The sequence below is a fragment of the Zalophus californianus genome, chromosome 16, assembly GCF_009762305.2.
Source record: "Zalophus californianus isolate mZalCal1 chromosome 16, mZalCal1.pri.v2, whole genome shotgun sequence".
NCBI lineage: Eukaryota > Metazoa > Chordata > Mammalia > Carnivora > Otariidae > Zalophus > Zalophus californianus.
The window spans coordinates 47,430,307-47,446,575 of NC_045610.1; the positions used below are offsets into that span (position 1 = coordinate 47,430,307).

At 45.8% G+C, this 16,269-nt stretch overlaps 1 protein-coding gene and 1 long non-coding RNA gene across 14 annotated transcripts in view; one reads left to right on the plus strand and one right to left on the minus strand.

Annotated features, from left to right (window-relative positions):
- STRADA (STE20 related adaptor alpha) overlaps positions 1-16,269 on the minus strand; it is a 27,024-nt gene continuing 10,755 nt past the window's right edge. For 5 of the 13 annotated variants that reach the window (XM_027568082.2, XM_027568081.2, XM_027568085.2 and 2 more), the window contains 9 exons: positions 8,592-8,694; positions 8,053-8,174; positions 6,332-6,440; positions 6,090-6,213; positions 4,334-4,505; positions 3,698-3,802; positions 1,527-1,768; positions 1,179-1,221; positions 1-908 (listed from right to left, as the gene is read on the minus strand). In XM_027568082.2, the coding sequence (XP_027423883.1) occupies positions 756-908; positions 1,179-1,221; positions 1,527-1,768; positions 3,698-3,802; positions 4,334-4,505; positions 6,090-6,213; positions 6,332-6,440; positions 8,053-8,174; positions 8,592-8,694 (1,173 nt within the window). In that variant the 3' untranslated portion in view covers positions 1-755. Of the gene's footprint in view, positions 909-1,178; positions 1,222-1,526; positions 1,769-3,697; positions 3,803-4,333; positions 4,506-6,089; positions 6,214-6,331; positions 6,441-8,052; positions 8,175-8,591; positions 8,695-13,835; positions 13,865-16,117; positions 16,176-16,269 lie in introns of all 13 variants that reach the window. The other 8 variants (XM_027568080.2, XM_027568079.2, XM_027568078.2 and 5 more) reach the window with 2 other exon arrangements.
- Positions 10,622-16,269, plus strand: part of LOC113908106 — a 19,966-nt gene continuing 14,318 nt past the window's right edge. Inside the window, exon 1 of the long non-coding RNA XR_003515358.2 lies at positions 10,622-11,179. This is a non-coding gene — a long non-coding RNA (uncharacterized LOC113908106). The remainder of the gene's footprint in view (positions 11,180-16,269) is intronic.

Below are 16,269 nucleotides of genomic sequence, written 5' to 3' on the forward strand. Positions count from 1 at the left end.
GATTCTCCAAAAATTTTAATTTGTTCTGGTAATGAAACTAAAGCGGCATAAGGACTTAAGTCCTCAGGCTAGGCAGGACATTGTGGCCTTGGAGAAAGCCTCAAGGTGGCCGGCAGGAGGCAGTAAGATGGACTCTTGGTGGGAAAGGGATGAACCACACAGATGAACTATGGGAAGGTTTTAGGGGTTGCGGTCCAAGCAATGAGAGGGATAAGGAGGGACTGCCCCAGCCTTAACCTGGTGCTTAACAAAAAATGCCCTTCCCTTCAATTATTAGGGCGAGGTCTGGGGATAGGGTGGGGGGCAGGTTGCTTATTGCTTGCCCCTCCATGGACCTATAGGATCTGAGAGCAGAGGAAGAGAATGGAACAGCCTGGTAGGACAGCAAGAGTGAAAAGAGGAAGTCACACAGTCCCCTGGGTTGAAGAGTCAAACCCTGGGCTTGGCCCTCAGCCCTCCAGGAAACAGCATCTCTTCCTTCCAAAGAGGTCGCCTGAGCTCCCAGGATGGAATGTCAGCTTCCTGGCCTCTGATCACTGGTTGCTGGGATTCCCTGGTGTCTCGAAGTCCTGGAGCAGTAAAGGAGGTTTCTCTCCAGGAATTTCTCTCCCAGTGAATAAGCGGCCAACTCTCGTGGCAGAAATGTCCTTTCTACCCAATCTGCACCCAGGAGGGTGGGAATGTGGCCAGCCCTTAGGAAGGGCCCCCGGGGTTCACGTGTCCCGGGACAGAGAACGTGCACATCCTTCAGAGGCTCAGAACTCCCAGTCATCCACCTCTAGCTCTTCCAGGTTTGTTACCAGGCTGAAGATTCCACTGGGATCCTGAGGCTGGCTGCCCTCAAAATTGGTGATGGGGGTGACAGGGCGAAGTAACTCAGGCAAAGCCTCTGAGGCGCGTCGCTTGATCTGAGGAAGGAGAGACAGTTGGGGGTGGAACCTGTTGCTCTGGGTCACAGGACACCATGGGGCAAGTGGCTGCATGACAGTTGGCCTGTTAGAGCCAAAAATCTTTATGAGAGGAAGGAGCAGTGCCTTTAAGGGGCTTCAGAAACATGGCCATTTCTCGGATTCAAAGGGAAGAGGACCCCGAGGCTAAGGAGGTGCAGGGTAGTTGGATGCACAGGCGAGAAAAACCAACCCACCCACCCAGGGAGCCTTGGGAAAGTGCTGTTTTACCTGCTTGAAGAAAGAATGGTTCAGGAGGGTGCTGGCACTTGGTCTGTAGAGAAAGGGGAAGAGAGACCACTATCACCCCTGTGCCCCAGACTTTCCACACCCTGCTGCTTATACCTTATCCTCAAGCATCCTCTACTTCTTCCCTCAGCAGCCCCCAAAAACGACAGCCGGAGCTACCCAGGCTGGCTTCTTAGCAAACCCTTGTGCTAATCCCTCTGGCCACAGGGGCTCGGGGCTCCTCCAGGAACCCAGGCCTTTACAGGACAGATGCATCCTCTCAAACTCGGCCTTTGACCCTCCAGCCCCCCACGGTCCCCTGAAAGCCCGCTCCCAGCCCAGAGGAAATACCTGATGTCTGGGTTACGCTGAAGGCACTGCTCCACAAAGTGGTGGAAGTGAGGGGAAAAGGTGCGGTAATAGGGGTGGGATGGTGAGTCGCCATTGGAGGTCCTGGGGGTGCTGGTGGCCAGGCTCTCACTCAGGCCAGAGTTGGCTGCTGAGCGCGAGGTGCTCATGGTCAGCTCCTCGGCAGGGATGGTGCTGGTGTCCAACAGGCAGGGCACCGTGCCGTTCAGCTTCTCCAGCAGCATCTGGGGAGGACAGAGCCGGGACCTGGGCTGGAGGGGGGCGGGCCCACTGGGAGGTCTATAGAGTTTCTTTACAGATACACTTTTCCCAAAATACAAAAGTAGTTTGGGGGGAGTAGAGAAAAGAGAAGCAGGATAAGTCTAACTTTTCAAAGCAATGCGGGCCACTGGCTCAGCAGCCATACCCTAGCTAGGCCGAAGTGCGGAGGACAGGGCCTACGAAAATGCACCCCAACCATGGCCGCCAAGGAAGGGGCTCCCTGTCTCCTCTCCCATTTATAAGACATCATCACATCCTTTTAACCATAGAGCCCTCACCCTAGGGTGAAGGCGGCCATCAGGTCACTTTCTTTGGAGCCTGGCCCCAGTTTGTGGTGCCCAGGTGCGTCCAAAGGGGCATGGCATGTGGCGCCTGCCCTGCCCTGCCCGGCCCTGGGCTGTCGCTGTGGCAGGCTGTGCAGCAGCGATGTGCCTGGGGCAGGCTCAGCTGCGGCGGCTGGGCCGAAGTCCTTGGACTCCACATGTGCAAAACTAGCCCCACCTTGGGGATTGCTGTCCTTACGGGTGTCCTCGTGAACTTCCAAGCCAGAAACCTCGAAGGCTCTGCCCCCAGTCACGTGTAGCTGTTTATACTTAAGTGAATTGAAATTTGGCTTACAATTCAGTTCCTCGGTCTCACTGGCCACACTGTCAGTGCTCAACAACCGCAGGTGGCCAGGGGCCACCATACTGGGCAGCACAGATAAGGAATTCCCACGATCCCAGAAAGTGCTACTGGACTGTGCTGTTTCTGGATCCATATCTCTTGTTCACCTCACGTAGCCTTTCACTTTTCCTGAGCTCCTTTCTGTGACGGCCTTAGATTTTTCTAGATTCCTTACGTAGGTTTCCATACCCTCCTAACTAGTCTGTTAGGTCTAATCCACCTGCTGTAGTGATCTTTCTAAAATAATGTATCTGAGGCTGTCGCTCCTGGGCTCAAAAGCCGTCAGCAGTTCTCCACATGCTTTGGGCCAGGAACCAAATGCCCTGGTATGGCACACAAAGTCCTTCAGGATCTGCCCTGGCTTCCTTCTCCAGCCACATCACCCAGCAGCCCCCTGGAAGCGCCTGTACTTCAGCTATTTGTAACTATCGCCCTTCCCCAGATCTTGTCCTTTCTTGACTCTGGGTCTTTGCACATGCTGTTCCCTCTGCCTAAGAGTTTCCTTCTACTTCCCATTCTTCACACAGTTAATTCCTATTTGCCTTCAAGGCTCAAATGTCACCTCCTCCCAGAAGACTCCCTGGCCCCTCTGCTCTACAGAGCTCCCCTCTGGCCATTCGCTACCTTCCCCTCTTCCTGTAGGGCAATCTGTGGGTTCAAGGGAGAGGCTTGCTCAGAGCCTGCTCCGACCCCCTCCCAGTTCTAGATCATGCTCCAGGTACTTAGGACTCAGGTAATCCTTGACCAAATATCCCAAGTCTGCTTCCTGGACTTGATAAGGCCTGGATAAGCCTCTCCCCTGGTCTGTCTCCCAAAGGTACACTATGCCACTGGCTGTGTGTGCCAAGGAGTGGCCAAAGGGCAGTTGCTGTAAGGGGCATGAAAAGAAATGGAACTTATAGACAGAGGTTCCAAAGGTATCAGCCAGAATGTGGTAGCACAGAACCTGAGAAGTCTGAGAACTATAAATTAGAAACGGGCCTTCCAGGTATATTTATCAAGGTAGGAGGATAGAATGTATTTTATAAATTTATAAAAATGTGTTAACTTGATTTATACATCTAAACAGACACATGGCATGTGGGCCTCCATTTGCACTCCTGCTTCAGGCCCTACAGCGGTGAGCAGTGGGCCTGCTCCTGGGCTCTCCTCCCCTGGGATCCCCTCCCACAGCAGGGGAAGGCATGAGGTGGGCAGGCAAGAAGGAAACCAGGCTGCAGGCTCACCTGGGTGGCAGGCATATCCTTAAAGGGGACATGGCCATTGGCCAGCTCACAGGCTGTGATGCCCACACTGTAGATGTCAGACTTGGCATCGTAACCCTGAAGATTCTAAGTCAGGAGAAAAAAAGCCACAGATCACTCCATTTGTAGTCTTGGTTGTTCTTAGAAGAGAAGGTCACGGGGGCAACATCCAAGGAGAGGAACAGAAGGCCTGTCTCCAATCCGGCCCACTTTCCTTGCCTGTACTACCGAAGAGTAGCTGGTATTTTAAAGGAAGGAATGTTTGATGCTGTGTAACAAGCAGGAAGAAGGGTGGGGCCCCATGCTCCTGCTTAGAGGAGGGATGTGGAGAGCACCAAATATTTCCAGAATGCTCACCCTTCCTGTAAGATGGGAAGGTCTCTGAAGGGAATTGAAATAGCATTAGGTCCAGTTTGGGACCCCAGAGAGGAGAACAACACCATCTGCAATGGGCCCCTAACACCCACGTTGAGAGGCCCCCCGGGCCCACCTGCCGACAGGTGGAACCCCTTACTCCACTCAGAAGCGAAGCACCCCCATCCCGGGAAATTCCCAAAGGCTCCCTTGGGAAGCTGAGTTGGTGAAGGATGGGGGCTCCTCGGGACTCAGTCCACCGACCTGCTGCAGGACCTCCGGGCTGAGCCAAGGCAGAACCTTGACACTGTACTTGGGAAAGTCGTGGACCACACGCTGCCGCTGCCCGTGGCTGATCATGCTGAGGTTGCTGCGTAAACCAGACAGGTAGACCTTCCCATCGGAGGAGATCAGAATGTGGCTGGCTTTGACACTCCTGGGAGGGTGGGGGCAGAGAGAGGGTGTCATGGGGCAGCAGGAGCCCCTCATGCCGCAAACCTTGATCGTCACATACTAGCTCCAGTCCGCTCTCTCCCTGGCAGCGTCCGGGTGTGTTTTACACATGTATATGTTCATGCCATTTATACAGAAACACATTTTTATATCTATTACACATGTATGAGAAAAGAGAAAACAGCATGACCCAATTTACTCATCACCAGATTTTAAAGCTTCCTTACATTTTGTTAAAGTTCTCTTTTATGCTCACGGACCACTGCTCCCCCTACCATCTATGCTTTTAATCTGTACTTTTTGTTTGTAGGTATTCTTGTCAAGTGTAGCATGGTTTTGTGTGCATATATTTCCAATTTACCTGACGGTGCTGTGTTACGCCTCCCATTCTTCCTTCACCCTTCCGTGCTCTTTATAAGATCCATCTGTGTTGCCACCTGCATACAACTAACCTTTGCTCCCAATTGCCACCTGTACCCTGGGCTGGGCTCTACCACTTTTACTCATCCACTCTCTTGCTAACATTGCCTCTAACCCCCATGGATGTGAACGATGACTCCCACAAGTACCCCGAGGGGCCCGTACGAGGGCTTCTTTGGGGTGTCCACCTGGAGCGCCAGTGATGGTCCCAGTCCCGAGTGACCCTGGCCGTGTCAGGCCATCTTCCGCTCTGCAGACAGGAGACCCCACCTCCGCACCACACTGGGCCTCATCCAGCCTCCACATTACACCCGTCTCAGGTGTATGGGGTGACAGCCTCCTGTTTTAATTTGCTTTTCTGATTATTGTTAGCTCTGAGCGTCTGTTCATATGACAGTTGGTCCTCTAGGTTTCCTCTCTTATAAACTTCAAACCCTTTGCTCTTTTTTCTACTGCTTTCCTGTCCTTTTCTTGTTGATGCGCAGGATTTCCTTGTTACAAATCTCCTGCGTGTTTTAGACAAAGCTTACATCTCGCACGCTGTCACCATTTCTTAATTTTGTTCATGGTGTCCTTCATTGGAGAGATCTTTAATCTTGATATAGTCAGATCCATCAGTTTTTTTGTCTTATGTTTTGGGCTTCTAAAATATCTAGACAGTCTTTGATGCCTCAGGTCACAGAAACATTTCCTTCTATCTAAGTCTGTAGTTTTATATCGGACATTGGGGCCATGTGAAGTGCTCCTTTGTTTGTGGAGTTAGGTAGGGGTCCGGTTTCATTATCTTCCCTACTGTGAGCTGCTTTTCCTGACACCATATACTCAGCAACCTGCCTTCCCCCTAGCCCCTCGGCATAGGGCAGACTTTGGGGCACATACACCGGTTTGGGTGCTCTAAGGAAGGAGGGGGCAGTGCAGAGGTCCATGTTAGATGTTCTTCTCACACAGTATTCAGGACCAAGCTGCTCAGTAAAGAGAAAGTCAGCACTGACAGACTAAATGCTCTTTCTACCAAGTCAGAGGCAAGGACAGAATCCCGAGCCTTGGTTTAAACTCTGACTTCGCTAACTTCAGTCAACTGTTTACTCGAGGGCTCATGGGCCCAGATCCCTGCTCTTGGAAAGGGTGATTATGCCTAAGAATGCACCTGTGTACATATCCCATGTGGTGGATGTAGTCCAAGGCCTTGAGCACCCCCTGCAGGATGTAAGCAATCGCCAGCTCATTCATGCCATCCATGAAGTGTGTGCAGATGAGATCCTTGGCAGAACCTGAAGAAAACGGTTGTGGGGGCAGGGGGAAGGGTAACAGAGAAGGGAAACCATACGTGAGCCGGCTGACAACAGCGCTCTCAGAACACCTCTCTGCCAGGACCCCTGTCCCACTCACCATACGCCATGAATGATGTGACAACCCACAGCTCATTGTCTGCAATAAAGGTGGCTCGGTATGGCAGGATGTTGGGATGGCTGAAGAGTTTAGAGACATGAAGCTCCCCCTGAAAGCAATGGTAAGTGGAAGTCAGAATCAAGGGCGTGGAACGGCATGAGTAACATGGGGACCTAGTACTTCCAGAAGCTCTTCTCAGAGTCCTGGGAGCAGCCTACGCCGGTGGCCAGCCAGAGGAGAGAAGCCAGGCTCTGCGGTCTCCACAGGCAGGCCAGCACTGTTCTGCCAGCTTCTGCCTGAGTTTGGCTCCACCAGCCGAGCTTAAGGAGCCTCAAGAAAAATTCCCCACCCACAGGGAAACCGCAAACAACACACTAGAGGGTCCCAGCTCGCCACCTCGGAAACGGTGAGAACCAACTGCTGACTGAAGACTTAGGAAGCAATACGCTTAGAGCTGAGCTCCACTTCAACGGCCAAGGCACAGAACTCTTTAAGATAAGAAAACAAAAAATGTTTTCCTATTATAAAGGAAAGTATTGTAATCGATAGAACAAGGAAACAAAGCACCAGAGGGCAAATGATAAACTACTAGATATCCGAAGGGACTTCTCCAGCAACCTGGGATCGAGAGGGCAGCTACGGAAAGTGTCAGACCTATGGGATTTTAAAGTACATTTGGACAAAAGAACTACAGAAACTCCGGAGTCCTGGCCTCTGGGACATGAGCTAAGGCCAAAGAGGCAATACCTTCTACCTGTCCACTGCTCCAAAGAATTAAAAAAAAGAGGGGCGCCTGAGAGGCTCAGTCATTAAGTGGCTGCCTTCGGCTCAGGTCGTGGTCCCGGCGCCCCGGGACCAAGCCCCGCACCGGGCTCCCTGCTCGGCGGGAGGCCTGCTTCTCCCTCTCCCTCTGCCTGCCATTCTGACTATCTGTGTTCTCTCTCTATCTCTCTGTCAAATAAATGAATAAAATCTTTAAAAAAATAATTAAAAAAAGAATCAAAAAAAGTCCAACATGCTCTGGAATAAACTCAGATATCTTTCTTCCCAAATACCTAAGCCAGGACTGACTTTCGGTTCCATCCTCAGACTCTGATCACATGAATGGGTGGGTATTAGAGCACCATCAGATGAGCATGAATTCGGAGACACGTTATGAATGAAGCAGGGGGAGAGGCTGCATGTCTGCCGCTGAAAATACCCTGACCCAGGCCCTGAATCGGGTTCCCAGTGCAAGCCTGCGTCAGTGACGGTGAGTCCGGTCCCTGGCCAGCTACTAGATCTGTGGTCTCTTCCTGTTTAACAGGAGGGCAGCTACTTGCCTCTCCAACAGAAGGGAACCTTGGGCCACTAGGACCATGAGAGCTAGCAGATGGCTGTCGCAGCAGAGCAGGCTGCCCTGAATCTGGAACAAGACTGCCTGGGTTTGAATCCTGTGTGTGACCACGGGCAAGTTACTTAGCCTCTAGGAATTATAAAGGAATAAATGAGCCACAAAGCAGTCTTCGGAGAAGAGGGGACTATAAATTGGCCTAAGCAGCTTTATAGAATCCTTACTGCCAGATGCCCATGACTTTTCATGAAGAGCTTCTGTAACGTCTCGGTTTGGTCCACATTTGTTTTCTGCCAGCTGCTTTCAGAAGACGAATGTAAGAGACGCCTGGTGATTACTACTGGAACTAAGAGCCCACCCTTCCAGTGCCCCATTCACAGTTCATTACCTGCAAGAATGTCACCATCTCATTGGAACAAGCTTCCAGGTTAATCCTTCGTACCGTCACGTACTCTCCTGTTGGTTTGTACCTTGCTAGATTCACGGTCATCAGGTCCTCAAATCCTTTGCCTAAAAGAAAAGGGGAATGCCATAAACAAGGACAACAGCAACCAAGGTTGCCTTAAAGAGACTTGATCTAAAAAGAAGATTCAAGTTAAAACTGTCACTACTGTTACCCTCGTGGCTGACATCTCTTGATTTGTCTCCTACCAGTTCCTTCTCAGCCAACCATTTGAACTGACTGTGGCCCAGGGCATCAGAATCGTACAAGCAAAAAAGAAAAAAATTGCGAAAGAGCTTCTCTCCTGGTAACATGATCTCTCTTCCCATACTTGGAAGACGAGAGCAAAGGAGACCCACCAAAGGTTGTTTTGTCACCGTGACTCCTGCTAACTAGCTGACAGCCTCTGGCACACATTCATTGGGGGTGCAGAGGATACCATGGCGGTGCCCTGGAGCCCAAGAATGGCAGTCCCTGGACTTTACCTATGACGGTGAGTAGCTCATAGCGCTCTCCCTCCGGCAGGAAGCTACTCATGATCTCCTGTTTAGAGAGGGATGCTATCGACTCTGAGCTCGCCTCATTGGTCTAAAGAAAAAGAAAAATAGGTTCGTAAGAGAATATTGGGTGTGGGATGGGAGTGGGAGGTGGTAATTCAGACCCATGAGGAGACTGGCATCTAAACATACAAATTCTGACTCTGGGTCAAAGAAATTGTTCCAGCACTATTCGATGAGAAATGTGAAATACCAGATGGTCAATGTAGTCACCAGCTCTAACATCAGAGCCAGTAAGTGTGAGCACCATCTAGGAATGGGGGTGGGGGACAGGCCCAGTTTCAGTCGACTGTTGATTTGCTTGTCCTTCCCAACAACTGGCTCATTTGCTAAAAACCATGAAATTCTTATCTGGGGAAAGGATGTCTGAAGAAAGCCATGTTTAGAAAAGAGAAGGGGGATGGAGAAGTGGGGGGGGGGGGTTCTTGCTATGGGCAAAATGTGGCCATAAGAAGTCCTCTCTTTAGCAAACCAAGAGCCCAGACCAATTATTCTCTGATATTTCCAAGTGAAGCAAAAACAAAAACCCCAGCCAACACATAGGGCTGCAGGCAAGGAACAGAGCTGTCGGGTCTCATTCCAGGCGGTGGAAGTGACCTGCTTCCTTGTTCCTGCCACAAATGAAGCTGGACTCCAGCTAGTTAGGATGTGGGCATCACACCTCTGGCCTTTGAGGTCCGGAAGAAGAGTGCCCAGCAAAATCAATGGTAGACCAACAGCTCTTCCTTCAGCTCAAAAGGCTCTGTTTCCTTCTTCCAGACCTAAATGTATTTGCATGATTTCGGGGCCACGTTTTTCTTTCTTTTGGATCCTCTTTCTTCAGATGTGTGTCCTACTGAAATGGAGAACCTTAGGCCAGCTCAAATTTCATATGCTATATTCCTAAAGCTGAGCGCTAGGTAGGAAAAGGTTTCTGTGAACACACGAGAGGCCCCTGCCTCGGCAACTAGCCAGAAGAGAGTGAGTTCAGAATGTTCTGACACAGTGGTATTGCCTTGCTGGGGGTCCCTGACGTTTCAAGCACATCTGGTTTCAAGAATTCATGCTGCCAACGGGGAAAGAAACCACGTGGGGTTCTTCCTCTTGCACCATGTAACTATGACAGTAAGAGGAATCTCGTCAAGCAAAAGAGAGCCCTGTCAGCAAATTTCTAATTCAATCAATTTTTCTATTTCTGAGATTCATCCATATTGTTGTATTTAGCCATGCTATACACCCATTTGTGTAATAGTCATCTTGTGACTGTATCTCAGTTTATCTATTCCAGTGTTGATGGGCTTTTTGGGTTGTTTTCGGTTCTGCTATTATGAACTGTGCTATTAGAAACCCACTTGGATGTCTCCTGATGCGTATATGCAAGAGCTGTTCTAAAGCTTATGCCCAGAAATTGAATTGCTAGGTTACAGAGTAAAGGAACAGTCAACTTTACAGACTAATGCAAAATTGTTTTCCAAAATGGTTATACCCATCTCCACTCCCTCCAGCATCATATGTATGTTCTCATTGATCCATTTTCCTCTATCACTTAATCAGACTTAATTTTTGCCAGTGTCATTGTGGGTTTGATTTACATTTCCTTGATTACTAATGAAGTTGAACATCTTTTCATGTATTTATCGGCCATGTGGGTTTCTCCTAGGTGAAACTGCCTCTTTGTGTCTCTTGTCCATTTTTCTACTGGGTTGTTCTAATGCAAGATTTCCCCAAAGTAGGCCCCCTGGAACACTGATCTTGGCAGTTTAACACATAGAAACAGTTTACATGTTCAATTAAACGAGAAAATGCAACATTTTCTTTCTCATGGAGAATCATAAGACGTGCTCGCATATAGGGCGCCTGGGTGGCTCAGCTGGTTAAGCGACTGCCTTCGGCTCAGGTCATGATCCTGGAGTGTCAGGATTGAGTCCCGCATCGGGCTCCCTGCTCAGCAGGGAGTCTGCTTCTCCCTCTGACCCTCTTCCCTCTCGTGCTATCTCTCATTCTCTCCCTCTCAAATAAATAAATAAAATCTTAAAAAAAATAAAGCTGTGCTCGCATATAAAGGCTTTGACAAGTTTTATAGTAAGGAAACTTGTTTAACTTTGTTTAACCTAGCATTTCCCAAATCTACGCATCCCAAAAACCTTTTGTTAAATTTTGGAAAAGATAATTTGGGGAAGGCTATTTTAAGTAAGACAAATGATATCATACAAAGACTATAGGCTGAAGGGCCAGAACTTGAACTCTGGTCTACCACTTGCTCTGTGACCCTGGGAAGTCACTCAAAACTCTTAGGATCTCTGTTATCTCATTAGCGGAATAATTCCTAGTTCATAGGGTTGTTGTGGTGATTAAATGAGATGAAAAATGTAAAAAGCTTAGCGCTACCTGGTGTCTCGTACGTATTCAATTAATATGAATTCTCTTCTCCTCCCTCTTTTTCTGCCTACTGTTTGGTCACTCTCCTTCAACACATAAGATGCAACAGAGAAAACGAAGAAAACAGAATCCTAAGAAGAGCTCGATAAATAGTTAAGGTTGGTTTGATTTTGGTTTTTACAGTTACCCGTGTTTTCAAATGCTCTGAAAACAAACTCTAGGATCATCGATAGCCATTATAGCCTCTTGACACTGTCTGGTCTTCAGAATAATCCTAAGATAATGGTTACTACGTCCCAAGTGCCTCAGACAGGTGAGAGATACACAACCAAGGGACAAAATGTGAGCAAAAAGCCCAAACCAGGAGCTCTGAAGTGGCAACTCACCATGTGTTTAGAACCGACAAGCTGCAAGCTCTATTAGTTTTGAGTCCCATCCTCTTAACTTCCTACCCCTCACCCTCGGCACCTATTCTTGTTCTTCTGCGGATCCTGTTTTCTCAAGTATTAATCTACTCCTCAGTAAAATCGGTGTCATTGGTTAACACAAAACCCAGGGAGTGGCTTGCAGACCCTAAGCCCCTACTTTGGCCTGTGAGGATCCACGTGATTCAGCCCCTGCCCACTTCTAATGACCTCACCCTGTCCCACATCCCCGACTTGCTATACTTAACCCATGCAAACAGGTTTACATGGGTCCAGTTTAAACTGAAGTCTCCTGCTCATGACCTTGTCATTGCCTTGAGCTGAAGAGAAGAGTAGGGAACATGTACCAGCCAGTTCCACCAGAGACAGAGTTCAACATATTGACCTAGACTGGAAACACCTGCCCTCATGCAACACACTCACTAGATCCCTTGTTACTAGGGGCACTTTGTAGATCAGAATCTGGTACCTGCCTGTGAGAAAGGACTGCATTTTTTAGCAGGTAGCAATATAGTCCCAATGAGAACAAATCTAAAACTACTATATATTTGAATGTCTTCTCCTTTCGAGGCAAACTCCTTAATATTTCTCTATTTGAAAAAGAGACTATGAAGGACAGCTGGAGTTGTGAGATGAAAGTACTTATTAAATGCATTTTAAATAACTCCCTTGGGAAAAACTACTGACAGATACTTTTTTAAGACCTATATCCCTTTTCCTTGCTACAAGTGCAGAGAAGACATACTGCCTAGTAGGCTATACATTAAAGACACACTCTTGTTGAGCCTAGGTAGGAAATGATGTAGTAAACTACTGGTATGATTAGGTAGTAAGTTGGCAAATATTTCTACTATCTTTGTTGACTACAGAAAATGACTCAAAAGTGTTAGTTTTAGGAAATAAAATTCTTTAGGTAATTGGGAATGTGAGTTCTTGGCAAGCAGGAATTGCATGAGGTGAACTAGTCTAGTGGTTGCTGTCCCCATCTCACTGGCAATGATCCTAAAATGGGCAAGTTCTAGTTTGTGGATGTTCTGTAGGTCTGAACTCAGAGAGAAACCAACCTTTATTTAGAAAAACAAACAAAGACAGTATTTTGAAAGGAAGAGGTCAGGTCTGATATTGCCACAAGAGAGGCGGGTTAGTTCAGTATACTGTTCCAGAGTTAGAAAAGGCCAAAATTCAGATGAAAAGGATGAAATGTTTAGTCCATTCTCTTTAAACACAGCATGGCACAGTTGTATTAGTGTGATGTACAATCTCAAATTGTCTAGAGAAACTAATTCTAGCAAAGCTTCTTAGTTTCCCCCACCAGGAAAAGCATTTATTCATTTTGAAGCGTTTGGAAAATACATAAGCTACTGATAGCCAGAAATGACCATTAAATAACTTTGTTTAAAGAGTTTAAGATGAAGTACAGTAGAGCACACAAAGACAATATTTGTGAAATGCTATATTCACCCCACCCCCAACCAGGTTTCACACAGGATAACTCTTGGCATAACACCGGCAGCTGTGAAAATATAAAAATTATACATAATGGGCATTCTATTCAGGAGAAATATCTAACTGATGGTACAGGGAATGTTTTTTAGTCCCCTGACTGGAACATATTTCGATCTGCCAAAGCTTCACTCAGAGAGAAATTCCTAGTCAACATCACCCTCCTTCAACTGTGGGGCTGCCTGCAAAAGGCACAGATGCCTATCATCTGAAAAGACTAAGAAGTCTATTTAGAAAAGGGTTCTTATCCCCTCTCTTTATAAGACACTGATTCACATTATCAAAAGTTAGCTTGGTAGACTGTGCACATCTGGTGTTACCTACTTTGGTAAAATTAACTACAAGACTAGGAAGCAGGGCAGGAGTCTTTCAACTTTTGCCAATAAAAAAAATGCATCTCTGTTTTGTACCTTTTAATGTGGGGTTTTGTTTTTAAGGTAGGAGATTTGAGGTACTGCCTATAATCTAGGTAGAGCTCTGTATGATCTCTGTGGACTGAAATTGATTAGCAATAGACCAAGGATGGACAATGTAGTACCACTGGCCACTAAAAGACAACCACATGTAGATTGTTGAAACTTTCTTTCTTTCTTTCTTTTTTTTTTGGAGAGGGTGGTGGGGGACTGGTAGGGTGTCAAGAAGAGGAGGAGACCTTAATCCTCAAGAGAGAGACAAAAAGTGCCTCAGACTTTTTCAGCTTCCAAGGTACACATCAAAATCTTTCCAGGGTGAAACCTGAATTTCCACAAGTAAAAAATTACACTACAAATAAAACTCATTGAGGTAAGCAGAAACATACAATAATAAGCCAACCAAAAACACAAGTTTCCACAAGAAGTCATCCCCATGCAACAGCCATAGTGCTAGAGCCTAGAAAGTCACTTACTTTTCTCCGAGTGTCACCCGGAGGCTGCTCTGGAGTAGAGAAATTGATTGTTGGCATTTTGTTTTTTAGCAGAAGACACATCCACATTCACAACAGCAATTATTGCACTTAGGACTACATTTCTTTATGGAAACGACTTAAGAGTCATTATGGTAAAAAGTGCCCGCAGGGTTACATATGAACACACACACACGTACAAACATGCACGCACACAGAGACCCAGAGTCAAAACGCTATACATCGGTGGGGCTTTAAACATGAATCTCTGGCTCTTCAAAACATGGCAAGGCTACTATTCTCTGGGTATTCTTCGGGTATTCTTTGGCAACTATAACTCAACTGCTATAATTCTAGTCTTATATTTACTTTCCATCAGCACACAAGGTTACTTTCAATAGGCTGGTTTCAGAGTCTTATACTGTGAACAAAACATTCATTACAAAGTTACAGAGATGGCTGGCTATTTCCCAGAAAGTGCAGGGACTTGAAAATAGGCTTTCAAAAAAAAAAAGGCAAAGAAGGTTTTAATACAGCAACATATGTGGGACCATTACCCAATTAGATTCTCCAGTCACATGCATTCTATTCTGAATACAAATAAAGCAACGGTTTTTTGACCCTCTGCTACTCTAGGTGAAAACAAATAAAGCAAAGGACAACTGATATAACTTTCTTCCCTTAAATCAGATAAATTCTGTATCTGTACTTTTTATTTTCATCATTCTATGAAAGTGAGAAAAATCATCAAAGTTGATTTTTAACTGGAAAGTATTGGAATGATAACACATTTCCAAATATCTTAAATTAGAAATCAGAGCATCCAACTGTATTGTTAGAGGAGACTGGCTACAGAGTAGATTAGCCTCAGTTTGTCAAAACAAGATTTTTTTTTTTGCTTTGGACATTAGTTTTCTGGTACACAAATGGCAGGTGCATTTGCTTAAGACAGTCTGTTAAAGGTAAGAAGCCAAGTTGAATAGATAAAAGGAAATCAAGTCCAATTGTGTAAAGCAGAAGGCAAATTCTAAGTTGTATAAAACTTGATAATATATACTTCCTCAAGCTGTAAACAATATACAGAACAATCCCTTCACTCCCCTCAGATCAGAGACTAGGAAATTGTCAAAAGACCTCCAGAGATCCTACACTCAAGACGCTGAAACCAAAATCCTTAATTCAATTCACATATACTGGAATATTTTTAACTAATTAATTGTAAACTGGACTCCTCCAACTCAATTTTTATCAATGCCAATGTTTACTTTTAAACCATGGTATTCCCATTAATGATGAGAAGAAAATCAGAACAGGACCAGAATATAGTATTTTTTTTTTTCCATTAGCTTTTCCTTTACTCTGCAGCTAATTTTTATTCTTTAGAACTAAAACGAAAATAACTCATCATTTTTCTAAACTCTCATTTGTCTAAAACATAACAAATAATATTCCCCTGGAAGGTCTTTGAGTGGCATTAAGGAAAATAAATATAACAGGTATCACCTAGTAACTAACAAGTTTCAGTTCTCAATGACTTAAGTCTATCTGAGGGTATTTTGTTTGGATCAGTCAACCAATGCACTCAATCTGATAACTTTTTTCTTTAGCTAAAGAGAGTGTCTTGGTATTCAGACGCAAAGAATGGGGTTCTACTATATTATTTGTATAGAAAAGAATTTTCTTTGCCTTAAATTAAGATGGCAGTTCTCAAAAAGGCTCAATTTGAAAAGAATCAAAGGCAAATGCCTGGCCCTGTCAAATCTCAAAACGGCAAGGTTACGACTTCTGAAATCAGCATGTGGATTTTACAACAGGAAGTCAGTATTTTTGTCCTGACAGATTTTTTTTCCTTAAGACTTCTTAAGTCTCATAATTTCTACCATGAAAAGATGAGTCAACTAGATTGATCAGTAAACCAGAACTTTTGTATCATTGCTACCTTGGTTCTGACTAATCATTTTATTTTTAAAATTTTCAAGGTTAGAGCTTTTAAACACTTAGTTTTTTTTCTTTAAGAGTATGTCTTTCAACTGGACGAATACTTAGAAGAAATAAATATGCCTTTAAGTAAATACTGACTTTCTAACAATCAAGACAGGCCAAGGTCAACTGCCAGATGAGTCCTCAAATCTTTGGGAAACCTTGGGTTCAAAATGGAGCCAAACAAATAGAACAACTGTCGTTTACACTTGCCCTTACAATTGCTAATTTCTAGAAATTGATTTAGTCAACAAGAGTAGTGTCATTTACCCTGAAGTGATGGCTAAATGCCATACTGTACTTACCTCCAAATAGCTCCAAATCTCTTAAGCCCTCAACAATGAACTTTTCCGAGACCCACCGCTAAAGAGGAAAACCCCAAAGAGAATTAGTATTTCTTCCAAGCCACAAAAAATTAGCTATCAGCCATTAGACAAATAAACTACAAAAACAGAAT